General features: G+C 35.9%; 1 protein-coding gene across 4 annotated transcripts in view; it reads right to left on the bottom strand.

Moving 5' to 3' along the window:
* TRPC4 (transient receptor potential cation channel subfamily C member 4) overlaps positions 1 to 14,703 on the bottom strand; it is a 229,219-nt gene that overhangs the window by 23,831 nt on the left and 190,685 nt on the right. For all 4 annotated transcript variants that reach the window (XM_003806917.7, XM_063595763.1, XM_063595762.1 and 1 more), the window contains 2 exons: positions 13,819 to 13,958; positions 3,007 to 3,320 (listed from right to left, as the gene is read on the bottom strand). In XM_003806917.7, coding sequence (XP_003806965.1) covers positions 3,007 to 3,320; positions 13,819 to 13,958 — 454 coding nt within the window. The remainder of the gene's footprint in view (positions 1 to 3,006; positions 3,321 to 13,818; positions 13,959 to 14,703) is intronic.

A 14,703-nucleotide genomic window follows, 5' to 3' on the forward strand; every position in this document is an offset into this window, starting at 1 on the left:
GCCAAATTATAATTGGATGAAGTCTGAGTGAGAGGTGAGAAAATAAGATATCTTGTATAGGCTTCTTTTAGGGTTACTTGGATGAAAGGAATGAAACAGGAGTGGTAGCTAATGGGAAATATTGGGTTCAATATTTCAACAAAGTTTGAAACTGAGTGGAAGGAATAATAGAGACGAAACCTTACGAGAGATATGTGAGAGATAATCCTCTACCATTGCCAATCATGAAGATAATAAGAGTAGCTAACATTTTTGATGACATTCTATGACATGAACTGTGTTAGGTACTTTATATGAATTAGTATACTTTTAACGCTCACATAGAATAAGGTCTCAGAAATAGTGGGTAGTGAAAAAGAGCCTGAATTTATGAAATGTACAGAATTCAAAAAAAAAAAAAATTAAAGACCAAAAAAGCACAGAAGTAAGATGTAGAGCAGGGGCCCCAAGGGTATCACTATATACCCTGTGACAATGACTGATGTCCATTTTGCTTAAACAGAGTCATCAAGGGACAGGTGACTTATGCCTAGGACCTCCTGCTTCCTAATGCTAAGGGCTAGTGATATACATGTACTTTAGTTTTTCAATATCCTGAAGCAAAAAATAATTTGTGGCTTGCAGATTTATATTATATTATTTAGAAAAAATAATTCAAGTGCAATAACTGATTCATTTGGGTTGAATGATATAGGCCTATAGTATTTAAGATATGTAATTATATGTTGCTTTTCATGACAATAGAGGAAATCATTGGTAGAGACAAATGAAAGTAATGCATAATCCCAATAATCCAGTATATTTGATTTTGGAATAAAATTTATATTAAGCATTTTACATCATGCTTGTCTGGCCATAATCTCCTTTGATTTATGTTATAATTAGTTTATAATATGTTATTACTTACAAAGAAACCAATATAGGGACAAAGAAATTCCTAGGAATTTTAGGGGATCATAAATCATGACAGTGTTATGTATAACCTATTGATTGCAGAGGAATCAGATAGGTGAGAAGGGTTGGGTCTGGGAACCAGAGCTTTTCCCTGAAATAAAGAGGACCTGGGAGTTAACACAGTTTTAAATGCTACGTGGAAGTTCTTTCTGGAAGGCAAAGGAGGAAGTCAGAAGGATATGGCAACAGGAACAGATGGGGTGGTCTTGGCAAGCAGTTTGCACCAGGTTATGCAGCATAAAGTAAGAAGAAAGTTGTGAAAGAGCATTCACAAGGGTTCTCCATCAGAAATCCAGGAGACCAGCTGGCAGACAGACAAAGATTGTTAGAGCAGAACTCTCATTTATGAAGGAAGAGGTTGGTGGGGTCTGACCATTGTAAATCTCTAATCCAAGTTTCCCTGGCCAAGTTGCAAGTCAAGAACCACAAATAAGACGGGAGCCAGAGGGTAGGGGGTGGGCGGGGGAGGAAGAGAAGTTCAGATATCAAAATTGAGATGCCATCCTAGGCCATGCTAGTTATGAGGATGTTTTTGCAAGGGATTTCATTGAATTCCTCCTGCCCAGGGTCAGAAGAGAGCAGTGGCAAGATGTCAAGACTGAGTGAACCGGTCAGGCCAAGAAACTGCTGCTTAGGAATACAGGATCAAGAAGGAGCTGGAAGGCCGGCGAAGTGGCTCATGCCTGTAATCCCAACACTTTGGGAGGCTGTGGTGGGTAGATCCCTTGAGGTTAGGAGTTCAAGACTCAGCCTGGCCAACATGTTGAAACCCTATCTCTACTAAAAATACAAAAATTAGCCGGGCGTGGTGGTGGGTGCCTGTAGCCCCAGCTACTCGGGAGGCTGAAGCAGGAGAATCACTTGAACCCTGGAGGCAGAGGTTGCAGTGAGCCGAGATCACACCACTGCACTCCAGCCTGGGCAACTGAGCAAAACTCTGCCTTAAAAAAAAAAAAAATTATGTTTTCTTTAAGATCCATGGATGTATCAAATCTATTTCTGAAAAAAATGAGGTATCAATGGCTGACATTTAAAAATTATGTGCAAATAAAAAGATGATGAATAATTAAAATGAAGTTTTAAATATTGGGGCTAAGATAAAACAGATGTAGAATTAGACCAACAAGAGCATTTTAGCTGTAAGTGATTTTGTTCATGTGATATTATTGACTTTTTTGTTACTTGAGAAATTACCATCCTCTCTTATAGTATACACGATTCTATGATGGCTCATGAATAAGGTATGACTTTTAAAGTCACCTACAAAATGACTGTGTATTCAAACGTGGTTACTGTATGGAGGAAAATCACTTCACTTATTAATTCAGCTACTGGTTAACCGTCTGTTTGTCACAGTGGGAAGGAAATGGGACAGATATATAGAGGAATAGCCTATGAGAGCTGTGTGACCATCAGACACAGTGCCCATGAAGCTGTGTGCTGTTAGCAAAGCCCGTTATGAGAATAACTGAGAGAGCTGACAATAGACACTGTCTATTGCTCATCCAGCCATAAGGGCACAGAGAGTTTTGTGTGCATGACAGTAATGGCTAGATTAGTCTTAGATTTCCATTTGCACTATTTTTAGATGGTTAAGTTTTTGTGTAGGAAACTAGAGAATGAAAGAGATACATAAACGGACTTTAGTACCTGGAAAACACATGAGGAAATATTGAAATCTACTTGAATTTTCCAACATGAGTGGTTTTACACATGTTCTATCTTTTAATGTACGTGTAAGCTTTTGTAGTATATAGGTTACCTTTTTAAATTCTACATCAAAAAAATAGTATCTATTGCTTTCTTTTTCATGAAGTCATTTAGAAGAAAAGATGATTTTACTAAAATTTAAAATAAATGTGCCAGGTATTCTTTTTCCTGTCGGAAGTTTTCATTTCTATTCAAAGCCATGTTAATTCTGTTTTCTGCATTAAGCACAATTTTAGTTCCCCATTTTCTTTACAACCATTTGTCATAGGTTTTTCAAGTTTGTGATGTGGTGCACTCTAAATGCTGTACAACATTACCAGTAGAAATGTCTATTAGACTTACGTTGAAAATGCATTATTCTGCTTTTCACATCTTATGCCTTTGCAGGTTAACCCTTTCGTTTCTTCATAATAGAAGTACAATTGATTTAGGCCATTTGCAAATGCTAGCAACACAAGGCAGTATATGAATAGAAACTTCAAAATGTCCAGGAGCATTCTTCCCAGAGATATTTGCAGAGGTCCCAGGTGAGAATTTGCAGTAAACAGTGAGATCAGACGCAGAGAACTGAAGATGTTTGCAATAGCAAATAATGCCTCTGCCACCAGAGTGGGATGCCACATGTCCCATGATTCTCGTGGATTAAGGGCACTGTACTGGAGAAAACAGAGAAACAAAGGGAAAGTAAAACAAACACACCCATATAAATAGATCAAGGTCAGACCCAGAAGGAAAACTATTAAATTTTGAACAAAATAATTGATGACTTTGTTTTCGATTTTTGAACACACTTGCCAATTCTAGAGGAACACATGTAGGATACAAATTACATATAAATGAGTACAAGTAGTGGTCTGTTGCTATGGAAACAGAAATGACCAATATGGGCAAAAACCATCAGTGCTTCCTCTCTGCTATGTCCTAAATGTAAATACAACCTAACTTACAAATCGTCCCGGCAGTCGCTGAATTGCTAACTTTTTACATTTAATATGCAGGAAATATAACATTTATCTGAATGTTCCTTAAGTAGGTAAAATATATGATTTGAGAAAAAAATTGCTACTGTAAACTTTGACCAGCAATTATTTAAAAAGTAAGCAGGTTAATTAAAATGTCAGATTTGAATTATCCTGCTATTAAAACATATAAAAAGCAAAATAAAATTTAACTGTGTACTATTGAGGTAAATTTGTATCCCTTTTAAAAGAGGGTCAAGGCCTGGCGCGGTGGCTGATGCCTGTAATCCCAGCACTTTGGGAGGCTGAAGCTGGCGAATTACCTGAGGTTGGGAGTTCGCGACCAGCCTGACCAACATGGAGAAACCCCGTCTCTACTAAAAATACAAAAAATAGCCAGGTGTGGTGGCGGGCACCTGTAATCCCAGCTATTAGGGAGGCTGAGGCAGTAGAATCACTTGAACTTGGGAGACTGAGGTTGTGGTGAGCTGAGATCACGCCATTGCACTCCATCCTGGGCAATAAGAGTGAAACTCCATCTCAAAAGAAAAACAAAGGGTCAAATATGCTCTTTTAGATATTGCAGTATGAAAATCTGTAATTAAATCTGTATTAGAACTGAATAATAAATTGAATTATTTGCTTCATACACATCACTGAAAAATATATCTAGACAACCAAGATGTTTTTCCAATGAAAAGAAAGTTAGTGCTACTCTGTCTGAGTCCCACAGAATGTTTTTTATTCTTTTTATAGCACATTTTACATCAAAGAGCTTTACAAATGTGAATCAATTAATTCTCCTTGAAACTAATAGATAGTATTTTTTAATCTCTCTGGGGAGACAATGTATTATAGGCTCCTGATCTTATTCAACACTCAGACTCTTGCTTGACTGGCAGTGTAAAACAATCAAGTTTGAACTAGAAGAAAATTATTTTCTATTTTTAAATCTTGATAAATGTTCTTGAACATTCCCACACATAGCTTCCGCATAAAATAGCTAATTACTGAAGATATAAAAAAAAAAAGTTAAGATGTTTTTCTCTTTCATTATGACAAGTGTCGGAGTGAAACTTGGATACTAAACATTACCTAATTCTCTGCTCTTAGTCTCGCTATGTATGATGCCACCTTTTCTTTCAAAGACCAAGATCACATTGTCCTTCCTTTCCTCACTTCTCTCTTAAAAGACACACATATTTAAGTCCGTAACTATTGATAGCTGTCCCCCTATAATTGATAGCTAATTCTATCAGTGATACAATTAGCTCATAAATATTTATACTTGAGAAATATCCCCCTATGTTGGTAGCTAATTAAATTTCTCTTCATTTAACCTAATATAGCTCAGGACTATATTTTAAAATACACAAAAAATGAAACAAGAAGTATTCTTAATAATGCAATCATTTTCTTGAACTTCTTAGAACATTTAGCACAATGCCCTGAATATCGTGGGTGCTCAAGAAATATTTTCTCCTGTCAAGTATTCATAGCCCGGTGAGGCAGACAGGCACAACTAATTACAATAAAAATGCTCTAAGAGATTAACACAAAGTGGGGTGGGAATAGGGAAGAGGAAGTGATTAATTCTGTCTGGGGCTTCTGAGGCTAGGAATGGTGAGAGATGATGTGTTGTCAAAGCTTTAAAAATCCTTCAAATCTAGGAAAGATGCTATGCATTGCTTTAGGTTTAACATCCAGGTCAGCTGGATGTGGATCCATCATCACATTATGACTAGGTCAAGTTCTATTATGGACCCACTCTGAAAAGAGCCCGTCTTGGTAAATTATCTCAGCTGAGACTAAAAAAAAAAAAAAAAAAGATACGTAAGAGGAAGGTTTTCCATTTTTACAGATTCTGCCCCAGTGTGATTATTTAAGTTGATTTCAGAGTCTACCACTTCTAGTCATGGCCAGGAAAAAATGCTGCATGAATATATTCACTTTATGCAAGGTCAAGGCTTTAGGCAAAACATTGCTGGCATCTGGGTTAAAGGATGCTTGAATGGGAAACAACCATTGGAAGTTAAAGATGGAGACCTCCTGAGAAACTTAGGATCATCTTCCCGGAAGCTATGTGCTTACACTCTCAGAATAATAAACCTAGGGACCTTTGCCTCCCCAGAGACAATTTATTTACTTTAGAAAGTTGAAGTCTTTCTCTTTTCTTCTCCACGGGGAAGACAGCAGCTGGCTCAGCTGCACGGTATGAGTTCTGAGACACATATTTTCCAAGCTCCTCTCCTGTGGTACAAACCCCTGTATACACAGGGTACATCTGGCTATTAGGTCCCCCACTGGGGACTGGGGCATGGGGAACCAGTGCTAAGTTTGCTATGTAAGTAAATAATTTGTCTGTTCTCTGATCCAAAAAACCTCATTTCCTGTCACGGATTAAGAGATATAAATATGAAGTAATTATCTCTGGATTTTATTCTTCTTAAATTTTGCTTTTTGAAATTTTTATCCCATCCTTCACATAGATATTTTCTTAAGTTTTTAACTATAGTCATTATTTAACAAAGTGATTTTTATAATTACAAATTGTAATATTCTTTGAATTTGTAGCGAATAATTGTAATTCTTCAATCAGTCGATGAATTTTCCACACCTATTCTTAGGAATTAAAATATTAATTTGAATTTTAAAAAATTTCTTTGCCTCTGCTATTTAAGAGCAATTTACAAAACCTACCTTCCCTTTTCATCTTTGCATGTTTGTCTTTGAGTGGCCTCTTCTCAGTCTCCTTGGGAAGTTCCTCAATCTCACCTGCCCCTTAAAAGTTGAGTTCATTTTTCAAGCTTCCTCTCTTCTCATTCTACCAATTCTCCCTGGGTGTTTTCCAGGATTTCAACTCTCAATGACTATTCTCAACTATACATCTCCAGCTGAGACTTCTCACCTAACAGCCCTATTCTGCATTGTACTGTCTGGTTGACTTTTCCACTGGGATATCTCACAGGCATCTCAAACTCACAGATCGAAAGTGTAACTCACCACCTTTGCATCCTGAAACTCTTTCTCCATTTACCCCTTCTGATCTTATGAATGGCAACAGGTCACCAAGTCAGAATTTGAGGTTCCTCCTAGAATCTTTTTGTCTAAAATCCCAGCATCTAAACCCAAATCTTATGTAGGTTGCTTCCTTCTCTTCATCAGTACCCTCACTGTTTTAAAATAGTACCTCTTATTTCTCAGATATAACTGCAGCACCTTCCTCACTGCTCTCCCTGCCTTAAGTCTTATGTCCTCCATCATCTATGTATCTCCTCAGGAATCTTGTTTTTTGAGACGTAGTCTTGCTCTGTCGCCCAGGCTGGAGTACAGTGCCGCAATCTCGGCTCACTGCAACCTCCATCTCTTGGGTTCAAGCACTTCTCCTACCTCAGCCTCCTGAGTAGCTGGGATTACAGGCACCCACCACCATGCCCAGCTAATTTTTACATTTTTAGTAGAGACGTGCTTTCACCACAATTGGCCAGGCTGGTCTTGAACTCCTGACCTCAGGTGGTCTGCCCGCCTGGGCCTCACAAAGTGCTGGGATTACAGGCATTAGCCACGGCACCCAGTCCTCATCCAGAATCTTTTAAAGAACCCAACCAGCCCATGTCACATATTATTTAATGTTCTTCAATCACAACATTGTCCTTGAGACGACCTTCTGATTTTTCAACTTGCTACATAAAGCCTCTATGTTCTGACTTCTTTTAAAGATTTAACTGCCATTTGGCTCTAATTAGGCACCTAATGTTTTGGCTCAAACTTTCACTACTGGTAATTCCTCAAATTGGTCACACATTCTTACCAAAATGCTTTTCAATGAACATTGTACCATTTTTCTAGAATGAATTTAAATTCCAATTATTTTGTTATTCATTCATCAAGTATACATGAGTGTGCCTGCTCTGTGTCAGGCACTATCTTCGGGGTTCATGGTAGTGATCAAGGAAGATGCCATACGGGTTTACAACATGGTGAAGTCATACATTAATCAAGCCATGCTAATCCTTTACCCCGACGGCAGATGCATGGACACTAGGATCCTGCTGATCAGAGCTGACAGCTCCGTGTTGTAAAGTAATCCTTTAGGAAGAAATCGAGAACTACTTTAAACACACATAGGTTTTCTAGGATCATTAATTCCTGTATTCCTCCTTCTCTCATTTATTTGTTTTCAGTCTGTATGTACCCTAGTTTGGTTTTGCCCCAAGCCTTTATTTCTATTCAGATTCCTTTGAAAGAGAATTGCTTATTTTGCAGACCTATATAACAGAGAGGTACTTTTGGATCACCTGTCAGATTCTTATGCAGGGAGCTTTGTCTAAGGCATTTTTAGGTGCTGGACATCTAGTAGAGTGTTTTATACATGATAGGAACTCAAAAAGCACTCTGGGGAGAAGAATTATAGACACATTCAAAAACAAAGTGGTTAGAGAATATGGATCATTTTTATAAATGTATCTTGACACAGATGTAACACAGAGGATTTGGGAACAGTGAGATGAGTATGAGAGGATGAGATGAGTTGGAACCAAGTCATGAAGAGTTTAGCAGGAGTGTTAAGAGAGAAAGATGAACTGAATCATAATATTGGATCAGAAGTTTATTGAATGTAGGAAAATATGTTAGGCTATCTTTATATCCTCTGTAGTCTCTGATGCATACTTGTGAATGTCAAGTAATAAATAGAAATGAGTAAAAATTAAATTAATATGAAATAAAAATATTGGTCAGTGAGATTAAATAAGAAACATATATTGGTTTTAATGTGTGCTTTACATGGTGAAATCTTTTCCCTTTCTAGAAATTTATCAGATAATTAAGTAGTGAAAGACCAAAAAGACCAGTGTTTATACTGGCATATTATTTTCTCTTCAAGTACATAATTCTGATTAAACAACTAAGATTCAAATCTTTATAGCTTTCTGCCATAAAACTAAAGAATACCTTAGACAATCCCACACTTTGGGGAGTAGACTAAAGTTACATCATTTATAAAATAGGAAAAACACTTGGCCCTTTTCTAGTTAATAAGAGATGGGATCTATGAGACATGCAGTTAGAACTATTTAGAAGAACGGTGCTATAAAGAAAAGCCACAATGATGGTTAAAACAAATCTTCTTATTAATAAAAATTTTGATTTTTGAAAATATTATTTAAATTACACAGCGAAAAAGGTATTAAAATCTAATCATTTCTGCCAAACTGTTGAAGATAAATATGAGAAGTGTTACATACAGAAAAGGGGCTGGATAATATTTAGAAATAAACCAGCCCTAATGAAACTGAAGTAACATTTTATAACTGTGGTCCCCAGGCATCAACAAGCTCCAGATTAACTAATACTTCATACACAGTGAAAAGAGAAAATGATTGACAAACTTTCCTCTAGAGGGTTAGGAGCAATTTTTTAAAAGTTTATAATCCATGAGCTTTAAATGCTAATAAATCAAGATACTCAAGAAAACACCACAAAACTCTGCATGTAAAATGGATAATCTTGAAGTCATACATATTTTTATGCTCTGTCTTTGCACATTATAATACTGTTGCATTGTATATAAAAATTGAGAGCAAATACTGCATTTGTATATTAGGTTCTATTTTATGGAATTAAATGTTTATTGATTTAATCTTCAGAAACATTCTATTATGTTTGATTGTTATTATTGTTTTACAGCAGAGAAATTTGAGGCACAGGTTCAGTAACTTGCTCCAAATCACATAGGTAGGAAGTGATATAAGTCGTAGTCACAGCAATTCCATGGCCTTGGTTAGAAGGGCTGTTTTGTGTGCATTTTAAAGAAAGATCTTTCTTGCAAGTAGATGGATTGCAAAAGTATGAATGTCATGAACTGAATTGCATCTCCCCAGATTGAGCCCCCCAGTGTGATGGTATTTGGAGATGGTATTTTTGGGAGGTAATTAGGTTTATATGAGGTCATGAGAGTGGGCTTTCATGATGAGATTAGTGTCCTTATAAGGAGACACACCAAAGTTTGCATTCTGTCCCAACCCCTTATGCCCTACCCCCACCAGGTGAATGTGACCAACCTTCTATAAGTCAGTGAGAGAGACCTCACCAGAAACCAACCATGCTGGAACCTTGATCTCAGGCTTCCAGCCTCTGTAACTGCAAGAAATAAATTTCTGTTGTTTAAGCCACCCAATCTATGGTATTCTATTGTGACAAGCCGAGGTGACTAATACAATGGAGAAATTAAACAAGGCTGGCCCCTATGACAGATGTTTCTAAAAGGTTCTTTTTCTGAAAAGAACAATTATAACAAGATTTTCTTTTTTTGTAGGATGATACAGTTTTTTTTGGTCCAGTTCCATGACTTAACCAAAAGGACCTATGAATGGACTTTGTTCCTGTTCAGGAATCCTCAGATAGGAGGTAGAACCTATACAATCCTAGCAGAGGTCCTAGTCATAACACCGGTAATCCCGTCTGAAGCAAAAGAGGTGAATCTATTATTTACTGCGGAGAATTATTAGCATGATTTAATCTACCTCATATTTCATAATTACTGAATCACATATCTTCCAGATGTTACTACCTAAATTTGTTCAAGTCCAATCTTCTATCATCTTCTCCTATGTTCACTGCTCTATTTCAGGCAATCATCATCATTTGAACCATTCCCTGCATAAATGACCTAAATGGATCCTTATAATTTATAGGGTAAAATAAAAGCCCGATAGCAAGATGTGGAAAGTCCTTCTCACCTTCTCCCTGCCCACATTTTTAGGATCATCCAAAATAGATAGTGAACTCTGCTTGTTAAACACTCTGACTTTTGCATATTGTGCCTTTTCTGTCTTGAATGCTCATGCATGTTCATGATCATGATAGATATCCACTTGTACTGTCCTCTGTATAATTCCATGTCATTACAGAAAAGTTCAGTTCCTTCTCTCATGTTACAGTAGCCCCTCTTATAGACCTTATTACATTGTAAGATCCTTGTTTACATGCATTTCTCTTTCATCTACCTGACCGTGACCCACTTGAAGGCAAGAGCTACCTCTTGGGCAGATTTGCATTTTCAGCAACCAGATCAAAAGCTGTTTCTTAGTGTGCTCCAATAAATGCTTATTGATTTGATTAGCTTCTTGATTCACATAATAGCTGTTTGCTTTATCTACATCAGACTCTATTTTTTTCATGCAAATTACCTACCTGTTCTTAAAATAATAATTTATAAGTTATTACAAATTAGCCTGAAAAAAATTGAATGATAGAACAAATGTAAGGTAAGGAAGGACAAATCAGAAAATCAGAGTGACATCACAGGCCCCCAGAGTGAGTACTCTTTTGATTATTATCATCAACTTACAGATAATAAAATTGAGACCTACATTCAATAACTTGTCCCATACCATACAGATTGAACATGGTGAAGGCAAGTGTGGACCTAGAGCTCAAACTCTTTTAAAACTAAAATAAAGCAAATGAGGAGACACATTAAAGATCTTACAAAAGGCAAGTCTAGTAGACTCATAGTACATGAGGAAGAAAGCAAAGACAAAAGTAAAAAAAAAAAAAAGAAAAAACTAATTTAGTGTGCTTATTCTGTAATAGGCACTTTACATACATCAACTCATTTACTTCTCATGCCAACAACATAAGGTAGAAATTATTATTTTTCTTATTTTATGGATGAGACAAATAGAGGTGAAGAAACAGGCTCGAGGTCACCCAACTAGTAAGTGATGGAGGAAAGGAGCACCAAAAATGTGACTCCACAGTGCATGCCAATGAATACATGAACCCAACTCAAAAACATACATTGTGCTAAATGCAAATCCTTCAGAAAGGACATGTTGTAGTTTATATTTCCAATTGTAGCTGAACTCCTATGACCATATATTAACAAACTATGTATTTTTTGAAGACTTCACATTCCTTAGGTCGTCTTCATCTGCAGTAATTACTGTGCACTGCTCCACATACCGTTTCTCCCTCTGCCCCCTCATTTTCATCACTGGGGTGAGTGAGTTTAATTCTAAACATAAAGAACAATGTTTAGATTTTAATGGTAAAATAGATTTTGCCAGTGTAGAATTTACAACTTTTTAACTAAATTAAAATCCCACATCTAAAAGTCTTGAGGCAAAACATCCACAAATATCCATTAATCTATGTAAGCATACTCACTACATACCAGGGTTCTTATATATGAAAAAATACATGTACTATACATAAACATCACACAAATGTAATAAATACAAACATGATATAGCTTAGTTTAAATATTGTCTAAATAAATGTATAACAGCAGTTTCTTTGGGATCCAATCTCACAGTTCTCTGAGCTGTAGAACAGGTCTATACAATGCAATATTCTTCACAGTGTCTTCCTTAGATCAACTGTATCAGTATCAACTGGGAGTTTGTTAGAAATGCAAATTTGGACTTTGTCTTAGTACATGTAACTTAAATCTGGTGATGGAGAAAATGAACCTGAGTTTTAGCAAGCCCTCCTTATGATTCCTATCCACCTAGAAATTTGAGAAGAACTGGTATTGTGATATAATCCCAGAATTTCATGACAGCACAAAACCACAAAAAACTACATATATTACTTTTAGAAGTAGGTCTAAACAATTTTATGTATACATCTAAGAATCATGACAGAAGAAGGGGACTGGAGAGCTAGGCGCTTAATCACAGACTGCCTACCTCTTACAGAAATGCATAATCTCCTTTGGTTAAAAGAGTACCTTCTGCTGTCTTAAACTTTTCAAGGTCATTAACCTCAATGCATTAATAAAATTACCAAATTATGTTTTCATTTTGAAATATACTTGCTTTCCATAAAATTGATAGAAATTGCTTTCCCCTAGTATTTCGGTGAGCACTGGTAGCATTTTAACAGAAAACTATGGCCTTTCCAACTTCAGACAATTTTTTTTTTATTATTATACTTTAAGTTCTAGGGTACATGTGCACAACGTGCAGGTTTGTTACATAGGTATACATGTGCTGTGTTGGTGTGCTGCACCCGTTAACTCGTCATTTACATTAGGTATATCTCCTAATGCTATCCCTCCCCCCTCCCCCAACCCCGCGACAGGCCCCAGTGTGTGATGTTCCCCACCCTGTGTCCACGTGTTCTCATTGTTCAATTCCCACCTATGAGTGAGAACATGCGGTGTTTGGTTTTCTGTCCTTGCAATAGTTTGCTCAGAATGATGGTTTCCAGCTTCATCCATGTCCCTACAAAGGACATGAACTCATCCTTTTCTATGGCTGCATCCAACTTCAGACAGTTTTGCTTCTGTCATACCTGAAGGTTGCCCACAGAAGCAGAAGGCATTATTTTAAGAACTAGCTAAATGAATAAAAGTTTATCTACATGTTAGAATTTTCTAGTTCAGATTATTAAATTGAATGCATTATTTATGTCACACCCAATTAGATATTCTTTATTTTTTTACCAATTAACTAGTTATTTTGAAACTTGTATTTTTTAAAGAGAAAAGGAAAGGGGGAAAAGGAAAATCAGTGAAGGAGAGAAGATAATCCTCTGGGTTGAAAGAAACCCAACAAAGTACAAAATAATCCCAATTGTCATGACAGAACAAAAATGTTTTATGCAAATTATGAGGTTGGGATAAGATTGATGGTGTAGAAAATCTGGGGGAGTAATGAGTGTGTGAGATTTCAGGCACTGTCATGTTGAATGGGATGAGGAGAAAGAAATTATATTCTGCTCTAATTATATCAAATTGTATTAGTTTATACTGAAATAATAATTTCAATGCTTTGAAAGAGTAATATTTTGATCTGTCTATGAAATTTTATCTATTAGTTATAACTGAAGAAAATAGATTTGGGTTGCCAAAATTTAAACAGTGTTTGAAGCAGAATTTCATTAGAAATAGAAAGGATTAGAAACTAGAGCAGTTACTGTGAATAATTTTGAGACATCATTCTACTTAGTAGATGCAAGGGAATTGGGTGATAACTTCTAATTATAAAAACTTGTTTTGTGATTACAGGTTATGCATTTATTTATGTATTTTTATCCCTATATATCTATCAATAAAACCATGAGCTGATGAATACGACATCCGGAAAAAGCTCTAGGTAACTTTATTAATAAAATTAATATCAGTTGAAAGTATATCATTAATAATCAGAACATATGCTTTACCAACAACATAAATAATAGTTACCTTTACAAATGCAACAATTTTCAAGGAGATTGTTGCTAAATATAAGGAGTTCATTACAAAGTCCATTAGATTCCACCAATCGTGGATGTAGTCCTGAAGTCCGCCATCCCACATCTGTTTAATTTCTCCCCATATGAAGCCTGCAATTATAGAAAGATTCATTGTAAGTATGATTTCAATAGAATCACTAAAAAAGTAATATACAATTTAACAATTATAAATCTCGAAGCTACAAGAGACCACATTGTTACACTAGATGCAACATCTATGTTTTACAGGTAATAACACTGAGTCCCAGCCATACTTTAAGACTTTCAGATACTAAGCTAATTCTGGAAGATGTTGTTAGGACAGCCTCACTTTCTTTTATCCATTTGATAAACTCATAAGGATAAGTAGTTTTTGAATTATACTGTAGCTCCTTTATAACTATATATTTCCCTTGGAAAATAACATTTTCTTAAAAGCAAATGTCTTGACATACATTTTTCTCCCAAGTCAAAATTACTCAAAGATCATGAAAATCAGTGTATCTAGCAACCATAACTGGTTTCAGACAATTAGTGGAGTATCTTGTGTTTCTTTAAGCAGTTAGTGCCTTCAGAGACCGGACTTCAATCTTGAGAAATGATGGTTATAGCATTCATGATAATTCATTAAAATACTTTATATCCAGAAAAAATGTATTTTTAATTTTTAATAGGAAATGCTTTATTTTCAAGTTCTATGAAGTACTTACAAAATATTAGTGTAGGTTATTATTTTATTTCCATTATCTTATTAAAATTTTATAATTTCGTATTTAGAGCCTAATGATGAGAGAGATATCAAAATATCTAGATTCAGTAAATATTAAAAGGGTAAATATGATGTCATAACTACATT

This window comes from Pan paniscus, chromosome 14 (genome assembly GCF_029289425.2).
Source record: "Pan paniscus chromosome 14, NHGRI_mPanPan1-v2.0_pri, whole genome shotgun sequence".
Taxonomy (NCBI): domain Eukaryota; kingdom Metazoa; phylum Chordata; class Mammalia; order Primates; family Hominidae; genus Pan; species Pan paniscus.